Source organism: Sipha flava, unplaced genomic scaffold, assembly GCF_003268045.1.
Source record: "Sipha flava isolate LNK unplaced genomic scaffold, YSA_version1 0_pilon_pilon, whole genome shotgun sequence".
NCBI lineage: Eukaryota > Metazoa > Arthropoda > Insecta > Hemiptera > Aphididae > Sipha > Sipha flava.
The window spans coordinates 2,650,414-2,669,179 of NW_020271713.1; the positions used below are offsets into that span (position 1 = coordinate 2,650,414).

The following is an 18,766-nucleotide window of genomic DNA, read 5'->3' on the forward strand; positions in this document are numbered from 1 at the left end:
CATCTTGTGTCAAGACTGTTAAGTATTAATATCGAAATAATTGATGTAAATGAGGTAGTAATAATATAATAATAAAAACAAGACCATATAAATGTTCTTTAGTTGTTCTTCTTTATTTTACGTACATTAAAAAATGTATTTTTCTAAGTTAGTGTTAAGATAAATAATTTGATGTATCATCATTTAATACTTTAAGCTAACAAAATTATTTAAAATTGTTTTCTTAATGCATTTTCAATATATGTATATGATAATGTATATCTAATATAAATATTTATATTATAGTAGTGCTATTTGAAACTCTGAATACATTATTTACCTTTTATTGTACAGAAGAAATTTGAAAATATATGACTAGATTATGAACATTTAAAACCACGTAAGTACAATCATTCATTTAGTGATTTAGAGCCAAAGCATTTTGTTGCCTACTTTCTAAATTTAGCATAAATCTGTCTTGAGTTTAATATTTACTCCACTATACATCTATAATCATCAAAATCATACTATTTTAAACTGATCACTCTTGAACACATCTAATTTGAGTTTGTCTACACCAAATTCTGCAGTATTTAAATACCAGAAAAAAATATTTTGAGATTCAAATGTTTATGAATTTAATTAATTAATTTAGTTCTTAAATTTTTAATTTACTTCAAATTACCATTTATTTAATAACTCATATAATCAGATTATTATTAAGATATAAGATCCAGTATCAACTCATTAATAATCTCATCAATTTATAATAATGTTTTAAAAATATGTTTTCATACTAAACATTTTTATTTTATCATTCTGTTAATAAAATTAGTCAAAAAAAGAAAAAAAAGAAATAATTTAATATATGAAATGAAAGTAAACGTTTAACTGAATATTTCCAGTTTATCATCAGCTTTGAAAATTTTATATGTTAAAGCCCAGACAGATTTCTATGATAAATTCAAAATTTATGGTAATATCTAAATACTTATTTTCTTAGAACACAAAATGAATAAAATATAAAATATATATATATATAAAAAAAAAAAAAAATACAACATAAACATTGGTTCTTTAACTATAGTTTAAGTAAATATTTAAGTAGATAGGCAATATTTATTTAATAATAGTTAAAAATATTGATACTTATTTACGCTATCAGCAGCGACATCAGTCACTAATAAGTAATACGATGAACATTGGGAGAGCTGTGTATCATCAGCAGAAGAATCTTGAAGTTCAGTAAACGAAACTATACCGGCTGGACGACGCAATTTACAAGAATTAGAATCCACAGTATTTATTAATTTTTCAGTTTCCATATCAATTAAATCTATAACGTACGAATTGTAGTAGCGTCTTGTAGCCAAAATAAAATTATTACAAGTAGCCAGTGAACTATAAGATTGAAGAGCTAAAAATAATTATGAATTCATATTACTAAATATTAAGAACATCTTTTAAAATAGTTAATAATTCTGTTATGTAAAACTTACATTTGTCTGCTGTAATTACAACAGTGATAGATCGCTCATAAGTACCTTTGCATGAATATATATCTAAATAGCGACATCCAATTGTTAGCGTACTAGAAATAACTATGATCTGTGAATTGGGCCCAATTGCCATAAATGAACCGACAAATTCAGCAGATTTTCCATCAGTTTTGTTATTATTTATCTTTTTAAAAGAAAGAACAGAATATATATTTATATGATAAAATTACATTACTTAAAAGTATTTATTGGAAATTGCTTAACTTTTAGAAAATCAAATTTTCTATAAAGAAATATAAATATGTATAGTTTAAAATCTCACTGTGAATAGATGTTGAGCAGTAGTAGCTTTAAATACATGTATATTATATGAAGAATCTCCTATCAAAACATGATCATACATTCTGTCAACAACAACACACATTGGTTCTATCATACTTGAATGTGTCCATGTTTTAATAGTTTCACCATTTAATGTCATTCTGAAAATAAATTGTTTTATATTGATAAAATAAATTATTTATATATTTTGAAATGATTACTGAGTTGCTGTATTTGTTCGCCAATTTACTGTAACCAATGTTTCATCACTCAATAAACCAATGCCTGTTGAAGAACGACTACGCATAGCTTCAATATTTTGGATATCACATATATAATTTAGGTTAGTATCAAGTACTCTTATTCGACAATTTCCTGTATCTAATACATAAACCTAAAATAATGAAAATTTTATTGTCATGAACAACCAGTATTTATTAGGGAATTTGAAATATTTTATTAATTTGCTCACTCTAGAAGTATTTTGGTCTACAGCAATAGCAGCTGGTTGTTGCACTGTAGGTCCTCTATTATATTGACAAATAGGATCGATGTTTTTAGTCACAGAAAATTCAATACGTCCATTACTACCATTAAATGGAACTGGTCTACCTAATACACAAACATTAAGTCGATATCTGCAAACAGTAAAATAAATCAGATTAATTAAATAGAACTAATTTTTATAAGTTTATATTTACATACCTGCCACAAGTAGACAGACATAAACGGATAGTATATTTGCCATTTTTATGATCAATAACACGTACATTATCATTTTCTTTTTGTTGATGTCCTAAATGACTTTCAACCCTCTCATTTTGGGCATCTTCTAAGGGACCAATTAATTTTACAGTTACTGGATCACCACCTAGAGTACGTTGATTTCCATCATAATCTACAGCGGTTAAAACAGCGATCCTAGTATCAACTAAACGAGATATCACTAAATTTTCCCCTAAAAATAGTTTTACAATTAATAAATACATCCGCTGAATAATTTCATTCTATAAAACTACCGTTTGATTTAAGAACTTCTAGAGTACAATGGCTAGGGCAAGTAGTTGTTGTGCGTACACGACCCATTTGTCCAATTGCATTTTTTAATACATTTTTAATTTCTGTTAATTCTAAATCCAGTGCAATAAAACCATTTTCACGAGGTTCATCAATACCACTAGTAGACTGTTCCAAACGTTTGTTTAAAATTTGAATGCGTTGATTAATAGAATGTACATCCAATAACTGATGAACATTACCACATTCATCCATAACCTAGATTAGATATATAAAAAAAAAAATTAACAATTAATAAAAATTACTAAATAATATAATACTTTGGTTTTTTCAATTTCAATAGCTGCAAGTTGCTGACTTAAGATTCTATTTTTTGCATCACATGCTTTATGTATTTGCTGTTGCAGTTGAAGTTTACGATTTTCTATGATATTCATAAGATCACTAAACGACTCGTCTAAAATAGCAAAACATTCGTTACGAGCTGTATCCAAACGTTCTAGTTCAGTATGTACTCCATCCCTCGAACAATTCAACTATAATTTTATTACATTTTATAATAACAAAATATGTAAAAAAAAAAATATAAATATACCTAATTTACACTTACTTTGGCTACACATTCATTAGCTTTATATAACATAATTTCAGATGTACGTTTCATAGCTACTGATACAGGTATGATTGTATGCACTAATGGTGGAGATTTTGATGAAATCAGATTCTCTCCACTAGGTACTAATTCATGTTTGGTGCATATTGAACAAAACACTTGATCACATGGCTCACAATAAAGCAATTCCTAAATAATACAAAAAATAAAGTAAATGAATAATGTCATTAGTCATACCAATAGTTTATGAATAAATAGTTAGTCATAATACCTGATTCATGTGTGATGACATCAGACCTCCACCACAACATGTTGGTATTAAAGTACGCCGCCTATGAGTTGATATCAAATCAAGTAACTGATTGACTAGAAATGATGGTGGGAGAGCTGCAACTCCACCATTATTAGGTACCACTATGAGCTCCCTACAAATTGGACATCTAAAGGTTTGTCGCGGTTGCTGAGCGGTCTGAGAATCCTGTTGTTGTTGAGATTGTGTAATATTACTACTACCACTGCCCCGACTAATGTTTAAAGATGTATCTAGTGTTGTGCGTCGATTGTTAGCTGCAGCTACAATCCTTGTCAAACAGTGTACGCACACAGTATGTGAACATGGTAAAAGTTTTGGAGCACGTTCCGCACCATCATAAATGCCTATGAAACAACAAACAGGTCAATATTCTTAAAGCTATTCAGTAATTCAATACTGAAAAAAAAAATAAAATATAGTCGGTACACTAGTTCTCACATAGACAAGTGGCGCAGGTTAAGAATGTATCGTTGAAGTCTTCATAATCAATGGACACAGTTTCTATTAGCTGTGTTGAATTGCTGCTGCCGCTATTGTTGTTGTTGACGGTGACCATTTTAATTCAGTCAACACCGCTATATCAATACATGTAATTATTTGTTACGAAGTAAAATTATTACACATAAAGAAATAATTGTCTTATGAAGCTTATAATACATCAACCGCCACGGTGGCGGCTGCTTTTTGGTAATGATCATAAGAAATTAATGCAAGAAGTAACTAACCATCAACCCTCGTACCGACAACTACTACATGTTGGTGTTCAATAATATTGTAATTTTTTTTTTTTTTTCGTTCAAATCTTTTGTTTCTTTTATCGCAAACGATTAAACAATAAGAAGATAACGTTATCGTCAAACCATTATTGTTTTGTGCAGCTGTCTCGATGATAACAGACCGTACGTTCTTATGTTTTCAATACAATCGTAAGCTAGTTGTCGGCGAGCGGTAGAGAGGGTCAGGGAAAGCAAGAGAATAAGAGAGGGTGATAGTCTATCACTAAGCAACAACAAATTGGTAAAAACATTTAACCCTTTTACGGTGAGTTTTCGTTTTCAGACAAACCATAATTACAACGCATTAGAACGTTGAAGACCATAACAATGTTATTGCGTATGGAGGTGAATACATTTAAATGAATAATATGTATTCGTGTGTTATAATATTTGTCGGATAGAAACCACTCGATGGGCATACAAAAATCTGTTTACCTCTATTGAACGGGACAACCCGAGAACCGCACGCTTATGTACCGAATACGAATTAGTTACTGATAAATCGATAATATAAGATAGAAATACACGCGCGCACGCAGTGCCGGATTACTTATTAGGCAGAGTAGAGACGCCCGCCTTAGGACCTCACTCATTTTAGGTGACCTGTGAAAACGGAAAACTATATTTATTTTTAATTAATAATACCTGTAGTTTATTTACGAATTTACGGGACAAAAGTCATTATGAAATATAATATATAGGGCTCGGAAGTTAATGCATTTTGCATTTTTTTTTTCGAACTTTTTAGAAGATGCTATCCAGGCCACAAATGTGTTTCATTAGTATGTGAATCCAAATAACTAATTTTTATTATGCAGTTTTTGGAGTTCGTTACTTTCCAAGTCATTTTTTGACATCTTTGGATAATTTTTCAACATTTTTAGTCATTTTTACTGCTTTCACACTAGTTCATTTTTTATTGTTTCTTATCGACCATTATGCAAATAATTTAAGACTTGTCCGATTCAATCTCGTCGATTACATTCGTCGTTATCGTGTTGTGATGAATAGTATTGTACTTACATTTTATTATTTTTTCCTAATATTCGATTAGTATCCGGATATTATCTCGTCGCTTCATTGTCATGTTATAGTGCAGTGGTGGCCAAACTACGGCCCGCGGGCCAACTCCGGCCCGCCATCATTTAATATCTGGCCCGCGAAAGTCTTCTATATTACAGCACTTATTTGTATAACTGTAATATTTTGCATTTACGTAAAAAAAAATTTAGAATGCATTTTTTTATGGCCCGCGATAAAAAAAAGTTATTTTTTATGGCCCGAGGAAAAAAAAGTTTGGCCACCACTGTTATAGTGAATAATACCTATTATATCTAAATTTTATTATTTTTTCGTAATATTTTCGAAATGGTGAAAATTAAAACTTCGGTTAATGCTCGTCTGCGTCTCTCAATCACTTCAGTGGACGTGGAGAGAAATTTTTCCAAATATAAATATTTATAAACACATAATCGTCATTTATTTACTTATGATAACACCAAATACGATATAAACATACAATGCAATGATTTTGATTTTTAAGTAATTTTTAAGCTTTGATAAATTTATAAAACAAATTTTTATCATTTTTTCATTTCATATTTTAAGGACATTTGTTGTCATTTTTATGTCATATTTTGAGTAATTTGTAAGTTTTGATAAATTTATATGGAATGTTATAATAAAATAAAATAAAATATTTAAAAAAAATGTATTTTTATTAATTTAAAACAAATATTTGTAATTATTTAGGTTATTTTTTAAGGACATTTTTTGTCATTTTTATGTCATATTTGCATCTTTTTTTATGTCATTTTTTAATGTTTTTAAGGTCATCAACTTCCGAGCCCTAATAATATATATTAAGTTGTAGGTGTTAAATGCAGTAATAATAATAAAATTAGTTTGAAAAAAATAGAAATTATATAATAATTCATTCATTTTTCTTGCAAATAAAAAAAATTCAATAAACATGATTTTATTTATTAATAATAGTTAATTATTATTAAAGCTACTTATTTTAATTATTGGATAGTAATGTTAAAGATGTACGTAAAAAATAATTTTGTAAGGCTCAAAATTTTAGTTGCCTAGGGGCCCACAGATTTTTAATCCGGCACTGCGCGCATGTATGTCGATGTAAATATGTACAACGCGTGTCTACTTCAGGGCGGTAAAATCACGGTGTTCTTCGACGCTAATAGTCAAGTGCGCATAACGAAGTTTGAAACGGGGACTGAGACCTTTATGATTATAACGGTTCCGGTTAGGGTTCGGGTCTTTTAAATATTTTTTTAGGGGTTTAGGTTAAATTTCGGGATTTCATAAAGTTCAAAATTTAGGTTCCGGTTATGATCGGTTTCTAGTCTTTATTTTGGTGTATTTTTTTTCAAACAAAAAATGTTAATACATATATACAGTACATGCAGTGCCGGATTAAACATTTGTGGGCTCCTAGGCAATTAAAATTTTGGGTCCTACAAAATTATTTTTTATGTACATCTATAACATTACTATTCAATAATTAAAATTAACAGCTTTAAAAATAACCAACTATTATTAATGAATATAATCATGTTTATTAAATTTTTATATTAGCAAGAAAAATTAATCAATTATTTTATTATTTCTATTTTTTTCCAAATAATTTCATTATTATTACTGCATATAACACATACAACTTAATATATATTATAATTCATAATGACTTTTGTCCCGTAAATTCGTAAATAGAATACAGCTATTATTAAATAGAAAAAAAAAATAATTTTCCGTTTTCACAGGGCCCCTTAAATGAGTGAGGCCCTAAGGCGGGCGCCTACTCCGCCTAATGGGTAATCTGACACTGTGTACATGTTACACTAATTTAGGTAGCTACTGTTAAAGGTTATACTTAAAGGTTAATGGCATATTTTGTTTATATTTTTTTGTAAGAGTATAGCTTAAGGTTATAATGTAGAACTCAAATTAGGTACCTAGATAAGTCTTTTTTTTCAGAAAAAAATTACAGATTAAATTATAGATCGGTATATAATGGAGTAACTAATATCATATTTAAATTATTTCTATTTATCAACAGAGATTTTTTATATTATACAAAACCGAATCAATAATACGTGTGGTGTGTACCGTGTAGCGTATAATTTGTATATATTAAACATTTAAAAAACCCATCATTGTTTTTGTAAAATAAAAATAACCATTTTATTCTCGACAAAATCTGTTACCGACTATAAAGGTCGATGATTCACCCTATACGAAACGTCAACATCACGTCACAGACCTGCATGTCACGTCAAACATATCAGCCGTTCACACCCAAACGTCAAAACGTAGAAACGCCACGGGAATATTACCGACGCGACGTGATAAACTTGTTCACTGCTCAGTGTCTTTTAATCGTACATCTAGTTATTTTTAATGAAAATTTAATTTATTATATTATAACTTAATTATGCAAAAATTTAGCAAAAACTTCTTCAATTAAAACTTCATCATTCATAATTAGATATTACGAATTAGATTAAAATGTATAATAATTATAATATAATAATATTATAATAGGTAATATATGTGACGTGCTCAAACAACGCTAAATAAATAAATATTTGACGTGGATGGAACGTTCATGCATTCACACCATTCTAACGGACAAGAACGAACAGGCACCGGCGCGTCAAACAAAAGTTTTCGATAAACGTTGACGTTCCGTGCCTTTGACGGTACGTGACGGTGCCGGTCAATGTAAACACTGTCGTATTTATAGATGACAACATATTTTGACGTGACGTGACGTTGACGTTCCGTATAGTGTGAATCGACCTTTATTCGTAGAAATTATTTTCTATTATCGACGTCATCATGTAACATACATTATTACAATATCAATAATAATATTAATGTAAAGATGGGTATCGACTACGCGCGCGCCATGTTCGTCCGCGGCAAACCAGACATTTGCCGCGAGAACCATATTTAAGTATCAACTTTTATTAGAGCGTGGCAGCTGTTCGCCCGAGCGATCCGAATTGAAACAAGACACTTTTCACTATCCGTCATGTCGCGAACGAGTTTTAACGACAAAACCGTCCCAACTGCTCGCGAGCAATCAACTGAAACTCCTTTGCCGCGTGCCCGCAAACCGACGCATTTTGGCTCGTCACGCGGCAACTTTTGAGTTCGCTCGCCCGGCAACGCGGTATCCGTTTGTCGCGGCCAATGTTCGATGGTTTGCCACGCGTAGTCGATACCCACCATAATAATAACAATATACACGGGTTTTTACGTTCGTGTAGTTCATATTATCGTTGACCGTCGTCGAAGGCTGTTAAGGTCCCCGACATACGGACGACGCGGCCGAAAATAACATTACGTAGTCACCATTTAGTTTCTAATACAGTAATTTACGTCTACTTATCTATTTGAAAACCGAAAAAACACGAAAAAACCTGTTTTTCATAGTTTTTTTTTTTTTTTCATAAGGGTTTTCTATCGGGTTACGGTTATTTTCGGTAGTCTAATTCACACAAGGTTATAGGTAGGGCCTCCATAAGGGGGGGGGGCTGATGGACCTTGAGTACAGGGGCTCGGCTATTTTAAGGGCCCGTGGGCCCGTTGAAATTTATTTGTAATTTTTCAAATTTCAGTAGAAATACTTATTTTATATTAAATAATATTGTAAAATGATATTATAAATATATATATTTAGTTATTTTGATAGTTCAAAATGCGGATTAACCAATGATTACCTATAAATGAACGGATTGGCTTCGACAATCAATTTTGACGATATCATTGCTGAGTTCGCTGAGCTCAAAGCCCGCAAAATAAAATTTTAACTTGAAAAAAATATATTAAATATAAATTAAAATATACTTGTTTTTTTTTATTTTTTTTTTAATTTAAATAATATTGTAATTAAAAAGTATAATAGACGTTATTCATTTTGAAATGTTTATGAATCTTGAATTTGAATCGGTATAATGAAAAAATAAATATTATTCCTAAAATTGTTATATATATATATGAATAATAGAGTGTATTTTTGGAAGTTTTATAAAGGGCCCGGACAACCATTCGGTGTAGGGGCCCTGGTTATAGGTTCCGTAACCGGTCCTTTTCGGTCCGGTCTCAGTCCCTGGTGTGAAAGCGTGTGCAACGTACCTATTAATCGGAATCACGAACACTTACACGAGAAGCATGTACCGTACAATCGGTGTTCTCGCGGTACGGCCGAAAGATTAAACAATCGCTGCGACACGCAGCGCAGAACGTGTCCGCCGTCAACAACTCCGGGTCAATAGGCGCGACAAACGGTTTGTTATTCGTGGGCGCGCGGGCCGGTAAGAAAAATCGCGCGTACGACAGGCCCCGTCGTCAGGCTTCACCTGTGCCGGTCCGGAAACGCGAACGCGAACATTGATCGCAACGGTCCAACAAACGTATCGCGACTCGTTTCCACGTCCGTTCACCACGCACCGTAATAAGTTCTATCGGCAGTACGTACGCGCAAAAATCCGCAACAGAAAACGGAGCACGCGATGCGCTCCGGCACACTCCGGCCCGAATCGTTGTATTACTCATATGCGTGGGGTTACTAACGCTGCTTACCACACGCGTTGAGTATGCGTTACGCGCTACGAATTAAAAATAAATAAAAATGCGTTACGTCGTAACAATATTGTGTACACGCCGTACGGGCGCATTGGTTGTTTATATTTGTACAACCAGTCATTTTCATGCGCGGTCGAGTTGAGCGTTTTTCTCGTTACGATACAACGCACGCGTGGTGGTAAATGCGTGCACGACCACCCGCCCCCTACCGCTGTTATTGGTTTCAATACTTAAGTGTACTCGCTACTAACGTATGCTAGATATTCATTACCTACCGCTGTTGTAGACGCGATAGTTTTCATCACCAGACACGTTGTTCTACGTAAATATAATTACAGATTTTGGAAGTACGAATAGAATTTTGTAAAAAGAAAGGCATCGTTACAATATATATATATATATATATTATTGTTCACTTCGTTTCGATTAACATTAAACTCGTGCAATGATAAAAATTCTAAAAATAACACATGTATAATTATATCTAGGCACCTATTATTTGTAGATTAAATTATTTCAGCTAGACTCCTAATAGATACGAAATTTTATTTTAGTTTAATAGGACGCCACACCCGCATGTATTGTCTCCGTCTGATATACGTACAACGTAGTAAGTTTGCGTTCATTAGTTCAAATGTAGCGAAGTTAATTTCAATATTACAGTAAACTGACCTATAATCAAACTTTAAGGGAAGAACGTTATTTGTGTTCTGTTGGTCGGTTTTTTCCATTATTTTAATTTTTTAGTGAGTTATGATGTTTTTTTAACTGTTATATTTTACATACTCATAACGCGCTTAAAAATTAAAATATTGGGAAAACCGACCAACAAAACACAAATAATGTTCTTCTCTTAAAGTTTGATTATTGGCTAGTTTAGGTACTCTAATATTAAAGCTAACATCACCACATTTGAATCAATGAACGCGAATTTTCTATGTTGTACGTATGTTAGACAGAGACAACACATGCGGGTGTGATGTCCTCTTAAGATCTTTGTAAAAAGTGACATACTGGTTATTATCGATTTTAGGTAGACATTCTTAGGTAGGTACAATATTAATTCTGAAATGCTTATTACTTTTTAAAATAATTGATTTATATGATACAATTAAGATATAATTAATATCAGATCCAAGCAGTTTGAACACGGGAAGTATAACTTACCTAAATTAGGTATTTTTAATTAAGTATATATTCTAATTACAGATTAATTAATCTAGTCATAATTTCTAGATTAATGATCTATTACTATTAATGATTAAATATTTTAAGTTTCTACAAAGAAATGGTAAAAGCTCCAGCGAAAACGAAAAATGTAAAAAAACCTATTCAAACATACCTATGTTAGAGAATTTATTATTTTATAGCTATAGATTTTATTAACAAAGACCAATTACGAGTAGATTTTGACTTATGATAATTATAAGATCATTTTTCTTCCATTTATTTGCCTTTGTCTTTTAGATCTAGCTCTTCGTGTTATGATCGTGTGATCTAAGTTTCAAACACGCTCTCAGATAATAATATTAGAGTATTAAAACTTAAATCGTGGTTTCAAATAACCCGCTCATTTTGTCGTTCAATATGTATGCTTGTGCCGATTGTTTACGTTGTTGTTATCTAATATCATCATTTGGCCTTATCATTTGGCGGAGTGACCGTCGAGTTCGTGACTTTCTTTAACGTTAGAAGTGTTAAAATTAAATAACGAATGTATTTATAAGAAACTGTTTGATCCGGGATTGTCAAATTAATCATGTCTTCAGATGACGACGACGATGATGAATATATTATTCACGGGAAGTTGTTGGATCCCATTCAAGAAGGTAAGTTATAACGTTGAATAATGTATATTTCAGTTATTTTCTTATTTTGAAAACAATTCTGGACATTATTTGGAAAAACTCGATATTTAATATATTAGTTATGTACAAAGACATTTCATTCTTTATTATAGTAAATCATTTTGTTGTTAATTTTTATAAAACTAATTTAAATTTTTTTTGTTATAAATTGATAATCGTTAATTTACTACAAATGTACTATAAAAATTCAAAGAAAATATAGAATAATTTTTTTTTTCGTTATTTTAGATGGTTATTAAAAATTGTTAGTTTGGCATTTGATGAGGGGAGATGAAACAAAAGCATTTAGAGTGGTTATGAAAATGAACGTGGAAAGGAAAAGAGGAAGAGTAAAACTAAAAATGAGATGGTTGGATACAATTTAAAACTATATGAAGACTAATGGTGTGTGCGTAGGGGATATAGAAAATCAAGATGAGTGGAGGTGTTGGACAAGGTTGGCAGATCCCAAATAGTTGGAAGAAAGGCGAAGAAGAAGAGGAATTAAAAATTGTTAGCTTACTTACATGGTTTACTATTACATTTTACAAGTGTTATATTTACTTTGATTATATTTTTAAATATTTTCTTTTCTGTTTATATGATAATATAAAAGTTTAAAATGTATTGTTAATCTTGGCATTTTAAAAATGTTTAATCATATTATGTATTTAGATTTTCAACTATTAAATTTAATATGTTTTTATTCATTGAAAATAACTTAGTTATTATTAGTTTAATTTAATTTATTTATTATTGTACTTCTACAGCATTAATATTAGAAATACATTTTTACTAGTAAAATTGTCATAAATATCTCTAGGTAGTTGTTAAAATCTTTTATTTTATTATTATTATTTATTTTTTTATTTAATTTTAAATTAATTAAATTATCAGATATTTTTATCATTAAATTAAAAATGAATAGTTACTTAATTATACATTTATACAATTAAAAATCATTTTATTATTTAAAATATAAATTATATTATAGTATATTAAAAATTCAACTAAAAAAAAAAAAAAATATCTTTACAAGTCATAATTTAATAATGTCATATCAATGAAATTAATATCTTTCATTCTCATACTATTTTTAATTAAATATAAGTACAAATTAAAATCTTTTTAGAAATCTTTTTGGCTATACAAATTCTTATAGTAATTTAATTTTAAGTATGTATACTTAAATTTAATATTTGAATGTTAGAATTATATAACATAGTACCTATACAATATTATGTATTTTTGTAATGTGATAATAATTATAAGTTATTATCAAAAATATTTGATAGTTTTATTTACTCTTTCTTTTATAGATGAGATTGTTAAAAGAAAAGATGCAGAACAACAGTTTGTGAAAGATGAAAATGGAAGAAGACGATTTCATGGAGCTTTTACAGGGGGATTTTCTGCTGGATTTTATAATACAGTTGGTTCTTTAGAAGGATGGACACCAAGCACATTTAAATCATCTAGGGCTTCAAAATATACACCTAGAGCTCAAAATGCTTACGATTTTATGGATGAAGAAGTATATAAATTTAAAATATTTACTTAATCTATACTATACAACATTATTTAATATTTTAACTAACATTTCTTAGGATAAAAGAGACTTGGGAGTTGATTCTGCAAGTTTAAAAATAAAAGCAGAATATAGTGATAATTCGTCAAGAAAACGTCAACTTCCTATGATTAATACTGGACCTATTCCTGGAAAGCCTGTACTTGGAGACATTTTAAAACCAATTAAGTAAAAAAAATAACATTTTTTTAAATATTATTATAAATATATTATAAGTTTTTATCAAAAATATAATACTTAATAACTATTAAATTGTTTTATTAAGAGATACATGGGGCGTTGAATTGCTGAAAAGTATGGGTTGGAGACCTGGTCAAGGAGTTGGTCCTCAACTCACACAGCAAGAAAAATTGAGAGTTAAAAAAGAATTAGAAAATGTTGGAATGAGATTTAATACAAAAACTAAGTATGATGATGATGATGATGAAGTCAACGAGTTATTAGGAAACATTAAAGTTTCTCCTTATGAGTATGAATCAGTGGCAATTAAACCAAAAGTTGATACTTTTGGACTGGGTTATGAAGGTCTTAAGACAACTAATACTTCAGGAAAATCTACTGATAAATATAGTAAACTGACTGTTGGAGGAAAATCTATTCATGGACAGGTAATATTATTTATATACATATGTTCTTAGAATTTTGTACTCCATTATTATTATCTTTATTCATCTTATTTATTTAAAATTTAAATAAGAAAATTATTTGAGGTATTTTTAAGTTTTTTAGAAAAATCCCTATTATATAGGATTACTAGCTGAACCCGTGCACTATATAGCTCGTGAAAAATCCTACTTCATATTTGTTTTAAATTTTGTGTTAAATTTGTTACCTGTGATTATTCTAGCAGTATACATTTAGATAGTTAAAATATACTGTGTAATAATTTTACTACGATATACAGTTTAGTTTATTATTATGTAATTTTATTCGTTATATCAAGAAAAGTCTGACAATTCAAGTATTCAATTGAATGGTATTTATTGAAGTATATTTGGATACACAATATTTTTTTTCTTCCTTTTGGTGTGTACACAAATAAATTAGAAGGTTTTCAGACATTTGAGCATGCCACTTACAGCTGTTCATGTGAAAAGCATGGATTTTTCAAATTCAGTAGTTCACACACTTGTAGCAATTGTCCTTGTACTTTGTTGATAGTCGTTGCAAAGGTGAGATGCACCAGAAATTAAAAAAACAAAACACACGTGCCACAGAAACTAATAAAAAATAATAATGATAAATTCAAGGATAATAATTTCTTTCGCACTAATTATTATTATTGAAATTAATAAACACCATCTATAAACAAAAATTTTTATTGTAAATCTCAAAATGTCTGATTGAGCACCTCCTGGGGTTGGGCCTATTGCTTTTTAACTTAGCTCATAGGTTTAATATATCTCTGTACCAAACTTCATTGCAATTATTCCAGTTGTTTAGGAATGCATAAAAGACAAACAGACGGAAATCTATTTTTATGTAATATGTAATATTATATAGATAATATTACTACGTTGGTTATCAATTTTAGTGTTAATACTTTTGTAATTTAAAAAAATAAAAATTTATCTTTATTTAGGCTTTTGGAGTAGGAGCTTATGAAGATGATGATGATGATATTTATGCTACTGAAGATATGACAAATTATGATTTCACTCTAGAAGATAAATCTAAAAAATCTAAAAATAAATCCAAGTCTAATCATTTAAGTTCTGAATGTATTGATGGATTTGTTGAAGATCAAATAAAAAACAGTTTGTTTCAAAAACTTCCACCTCCTATGGAAATTCCACCTGGTACACATATTTTAATAGTTTATTTTGCATAACACTGAACATGTAAATATTTTTAATTTTAAATTAATTTAATTAGAGTGGCGTCCCAAAGGAATGTTTGAACGGATATTGGGTCAATGTCCTCCTGATTTTTACAGTCAATCTACTAATTCTACTATCGTTTCAAATCTTAATGTGAACACAAGACAACGAGAAATAAAAAAACCTCAAGCACCACCACCAGTAATACAGCTTATTAAAAAAGGTAAATTTTAGTAGATATATAACAATTAATTTAAAATCATTTGAATTTCATTTTTTCTTTTTTTACATATAGAAGAACCTTGTTTACTATCAGATATAATATCTGATCGATTTACCAGAGCTGTGTTACCTGATGATTCAACAAATGCTTTGAAACCAGTTATTAGAACTACTGATCCAGCATTACAAAAACTTAAGGAATATGCTGACAAAAAAATGTATGGGTTTTGGACCAGAAAAGTTGAACCTTGGATTCCTGATAAATTACTTTGTAAAAGATTTAATGTTCCTGTGCCAAAACAATCAATGTAATTAATTTAATGTTTAATTAGATAAATTATTTTCATGTAATTAATAATTATGTATTTTTAGGATCAACTATACGAATGATGGAAAAAAACATGGAGAGTGTAGTCTATTTAGTTCTTTAGAATTTGCATCACATGAACCTGCGCCTAATGATGAAAATTCAATTCTAAATAATTTACCGTTGACTGTTAATAATGTGATTCCTGATCATGAAAAACAATTTGAATTACAAGAAAATGTGATGGTAGGTTCAAATTTTGCATTATTACAGTATTATATACTATTTTACTATCTTCATAATTATACTCTTACATCCTTACATAATTTACCGCATTATTATGTAATTTGGATAAAAAATTTCCTTCATTTTAATACTGGTTTTGATATACATTCATGTGTTAAATAGCAACATTACGATATGGGTTGCAAATTATTATTATTCTTTTATAAAACAGGTTTTTCTTTGAAACTATGTTTATGTGAAATATATTTAAAAAATAATTTGTAATCTAAAGTGTCACTGTACTGATCAATTAAATGATTTACAACTAAATATTTTTTTTGTTTAACATCAAAATTAAATTGTTTTACTAAGAAGAATGAATAGGAGGGTCATGTTGTATAAAAATAATTTGAATCGCTTTATGATCTTATAGTTGGAATATTAAATAATTCTAAAATATATGTATGCTTTCAGGAAACTACTAATGATGTCGTAGAATGTCAGAAACCGAGTGTTGATTTTTTTAAAGATATATTTTTGGATGATAGTGATGAAGATACAGTAAATGATGACAAAAGTGAAAAAATATCAATGGATCCCATTGAAAATACTTGTTCAAACGAAACATTATCAGTCAAGACAGAAGTCAAAGAATTGAATGTTCCAAGTTCTACTCCTTTAAATATTATTCCTCCTAAAGGAATTTTTGCTAACCTTAATTTTGACGATTTATTTGATACATCTCATAAAAAAAATGAAAATGGGAATGAAAATAAAGTTACCATAAATGAAATTGATAATATCAATAATTTGTATGGTCCATTAAAACCTGAATCTAGAAAAATCTCAAAAATGAACTCTGTTAATATTAAGAAGATAGAAAATACATCTTCTGAAGATGAATGGGTGGAAAAACCTGAATCATTTAGCAAAGAGTCGAGTCTTAAAAAAAAACATAGCAAGCACAAGAAACACAAACATAAATCAAAAAAGAAGTCACACAAACATAAATAATATCAGAACTTGCTATCAGTTCTATCAGTTTTAGCGTTTATTTTATTATTTTTAAAATCATTTTTTATACAATTTATTATAATTTATCTTATTAAGATGTATATTAGAATTGTATTAAATACATTTATCATAATTAAATGCAGTACATATTCAATGTAATTATTTTGTATGAAATAAATGTAAATTTATTTCTTACTTAGATCTGAATGCAAGAATCTATAAATAAAATTATTATTAACCTTGACCAGAAAATTGATTTAGTCTGGTATGTCAAACATTTCAAGCACTTGAAATCAAAAATTTCAAAATTAATATTTTTTAACCTTTCTACCAAGGAATGAGTATGTGCTTTGAGATTCGACAGATTCATACTTAAACTGTTGCGTGCCAACTGATTGACCGTAAATCAGTATTGCTCAGTCTGTTCAACACTTATGAGTAGGTAGATGTTGATAAATAATTACTACTAGTTGTGGTGTAAAAGAAATTTTATATTAATTATTCTAAATTATTCTAAGTTTTAATAATTTAATAAACTGTTGAAAGTCCAGACCATAGCATACACTGGCGTGAAGGTGCTCAGTGTCGCATAGCTAGAACTCGTCTGCTTCGCCCTTGTTTCCAGGTCCTTATACACCCGATATCTATAGTGATTGACGCAAGTGTATGTGTGTATGTGAAAATGATAATCGTTATTTGAATTTTGTGTAGGTGTATGTGGGATGACGTTTCTGTGATAATGTGTATGATTTAATTTATCCAAGGATGTGGAAACAATCAGCTCTTTGTGCCGTGTGCGTACGGTACTTATTCCAAACTATTATTATTTAAATACATGGGACGCGACAATATGTTCATTAGTTATATATAATTTGATATCTGTACATTAAACGGATATATTCTGTTTCAATGGCAGTCAACAATAATTGTTAACTGCACAACATCCAACATAAAAAACATGTAGGTTGAGTTTAATCCTTTGGTTAGTTCAGAGTGAAACACTCATTTCATTTCAGTTGTAATCCTTGATTTTTCTCACAAACAACCGATCTAAGGATTGTATCTTGATATCTAAGTACTCGCTGTACATCAGTTGATTCGTAATTAACGTCTGCACGAACGTGTGAAGTGTCATGATTCGCTGTGATTGCAGTCTTGTCACTGAGCAACCTCAAACGTTAACCGACGTCGTCGTTGTCGCGACAGTAATAAGCAATGCCCGTGAACCGAGCGGAACACAGGGCCGTCCCGAAGATGAAAATCAAGGGGGGGGTGAATAATATGAAAAATGCCGACTACAATTTTTTTACTCAATGTATGTAGAATAATTAACTACATGTAGTCGTATTTTTACTTTTGAACATATATATATGAGTCAGTATCGCACGTTCTTAAAATTGACAATTTAATCATACATATATGCATAATAATATTTTATATTCTATAATAAGTAGTTATATAAATTGTATTCGTGCGTACACTTTATTACGAAATATATAATATTTGTTTTCCGTAAGTAAAATTGGGTCCTTATAGGCTCTAATGAAACAAGTCCGACTGTCGACTGGTGTTTTCGTTGGGGGGATGAGATACTCCTCAAGATCCCCTTTCG

General features: G+C 29.7%; 2 protein-coding genes across 3 annotated transcripts; one reads left to right on the top strand and one right to left on the bottom strand.

Annotated features, from left to right (window-relative positions):
• Positions 1–1,042: 1,042 nt before the first annotated feature.
• On the bottom strand, positions 1,043–10,086 carry LOC112679993. Of its 2 annotated transcripts, none has more exons than XM_025550963.1 (12): positions 9,682–10,086; positions 4,181–4,317; positions 3,701–4,086; positions 3,427–3,618; positions 3,137–3,352; positions 2,819–3,074; positions 2,505–2,757; positions 2,272–2,437; positions 2,021–2,193; positions 1,801–1,960; positions 1,479–1,662; positions 1,043–1,396 (listed from the first exon to the last, which is right to left on the bottom strand). In XM_025550963.1, exons 2-12 carry the CDS (start codon positions 4,296–4,298, stop codon positions 1,113–1,115), a joined length of 2,388 nt encoding a protein of 795 aa, XP_025406748.1. In that variant the 5' UTR covers positions 4,299–4,317; positions 9,682–10,086; the 3' UTR covers positions 1,043–1,112. The 2 variants fall into 2 exon arrangements, with proteins under 2 accessions (XP_025406748.1, XP_025406079.1); XM_025550294.1 differs by lacking the exon at positions 9,682–10,086 and adding an exon at positions 4,468–4,618.
• Positions 10,087–11,758: 1,672 nt separating this feature from the next.
• On the top strand, positions 11,759–17,212 carry LOC112693977. The gene is made up of 9 exons (XM_025569274.1): positions 11,759–11,960; positions 13,298–13,512; positions 13,586–13,734; positions 13,832–14,174; positions 15,149–15,365; positions 15,442–15,609; positions 15,682–15,916; positions 15,981–16,161; positions 16,615–17,212. Exons 1-9 carry the CDS (start codon positions 11,891–11,893, stop codon positions 17,152–17,154), a joined length of 2,118 nt encoding a protein of 705 aa, XP_025425059.1. The 5' UTR covers positions 11,759–11,890; the 3' UTR covers positions 17,155–17,212.
• The last annotated feature ends 1,554 nt before the right edge of the window (positions 17,213–18,766 follow it).

What these genes read in the sequence shown, in the direction of transcription:
- LOC112679993 (XM_025550963.1), bottom strand. Translation starts at nt 4,298, where the DNA reads ATGGTCACCGTCAACAACAACAATAGCGGCAGCAGCAATTCAACACAG. An exon ending in TGTCATCACACATGAATCAG is followed by an intron (nt 3,619 to 3,700) that starts GTATTATGACTA and finishes TGTATTATTTAG; the next exon opens with GAATTGCTTTATTGTGAGCC. An exon ending in TGTAATTACAGCAGACAAAT is followed by an intron (nt 1,397 to 1,478) that starts GTAAGTTTTACA and finishes AATTATTTTTAG; the next exon opens with CTCTTCAATCTTATAGTTCA.
- LOC112693977 (XM_025569274.1), top strand. Translation starts at nt 11,891, where the DNA reads ATGTCTTCAGATGACGACGACGATGATGAATATATTATTCACGGGAAG. An exon ending in CCTGTGCCAAAACAATCAAT is followed by an intron (nt 15,917 to 15,980) that starts GTAATTAATTTA and finishes ATGTATTTTTAG; the next exon opens with GATCAACTATACGAATGATG. An exon ending in AATTACAAGAAAATGTGATG is followed by an intron (nt 16,162 to 16,614) that starts GTAGGTTCAAAT and finishes GTATGCTTTCAG; the next exon opens with GAAACTACTAATGATGTCGT.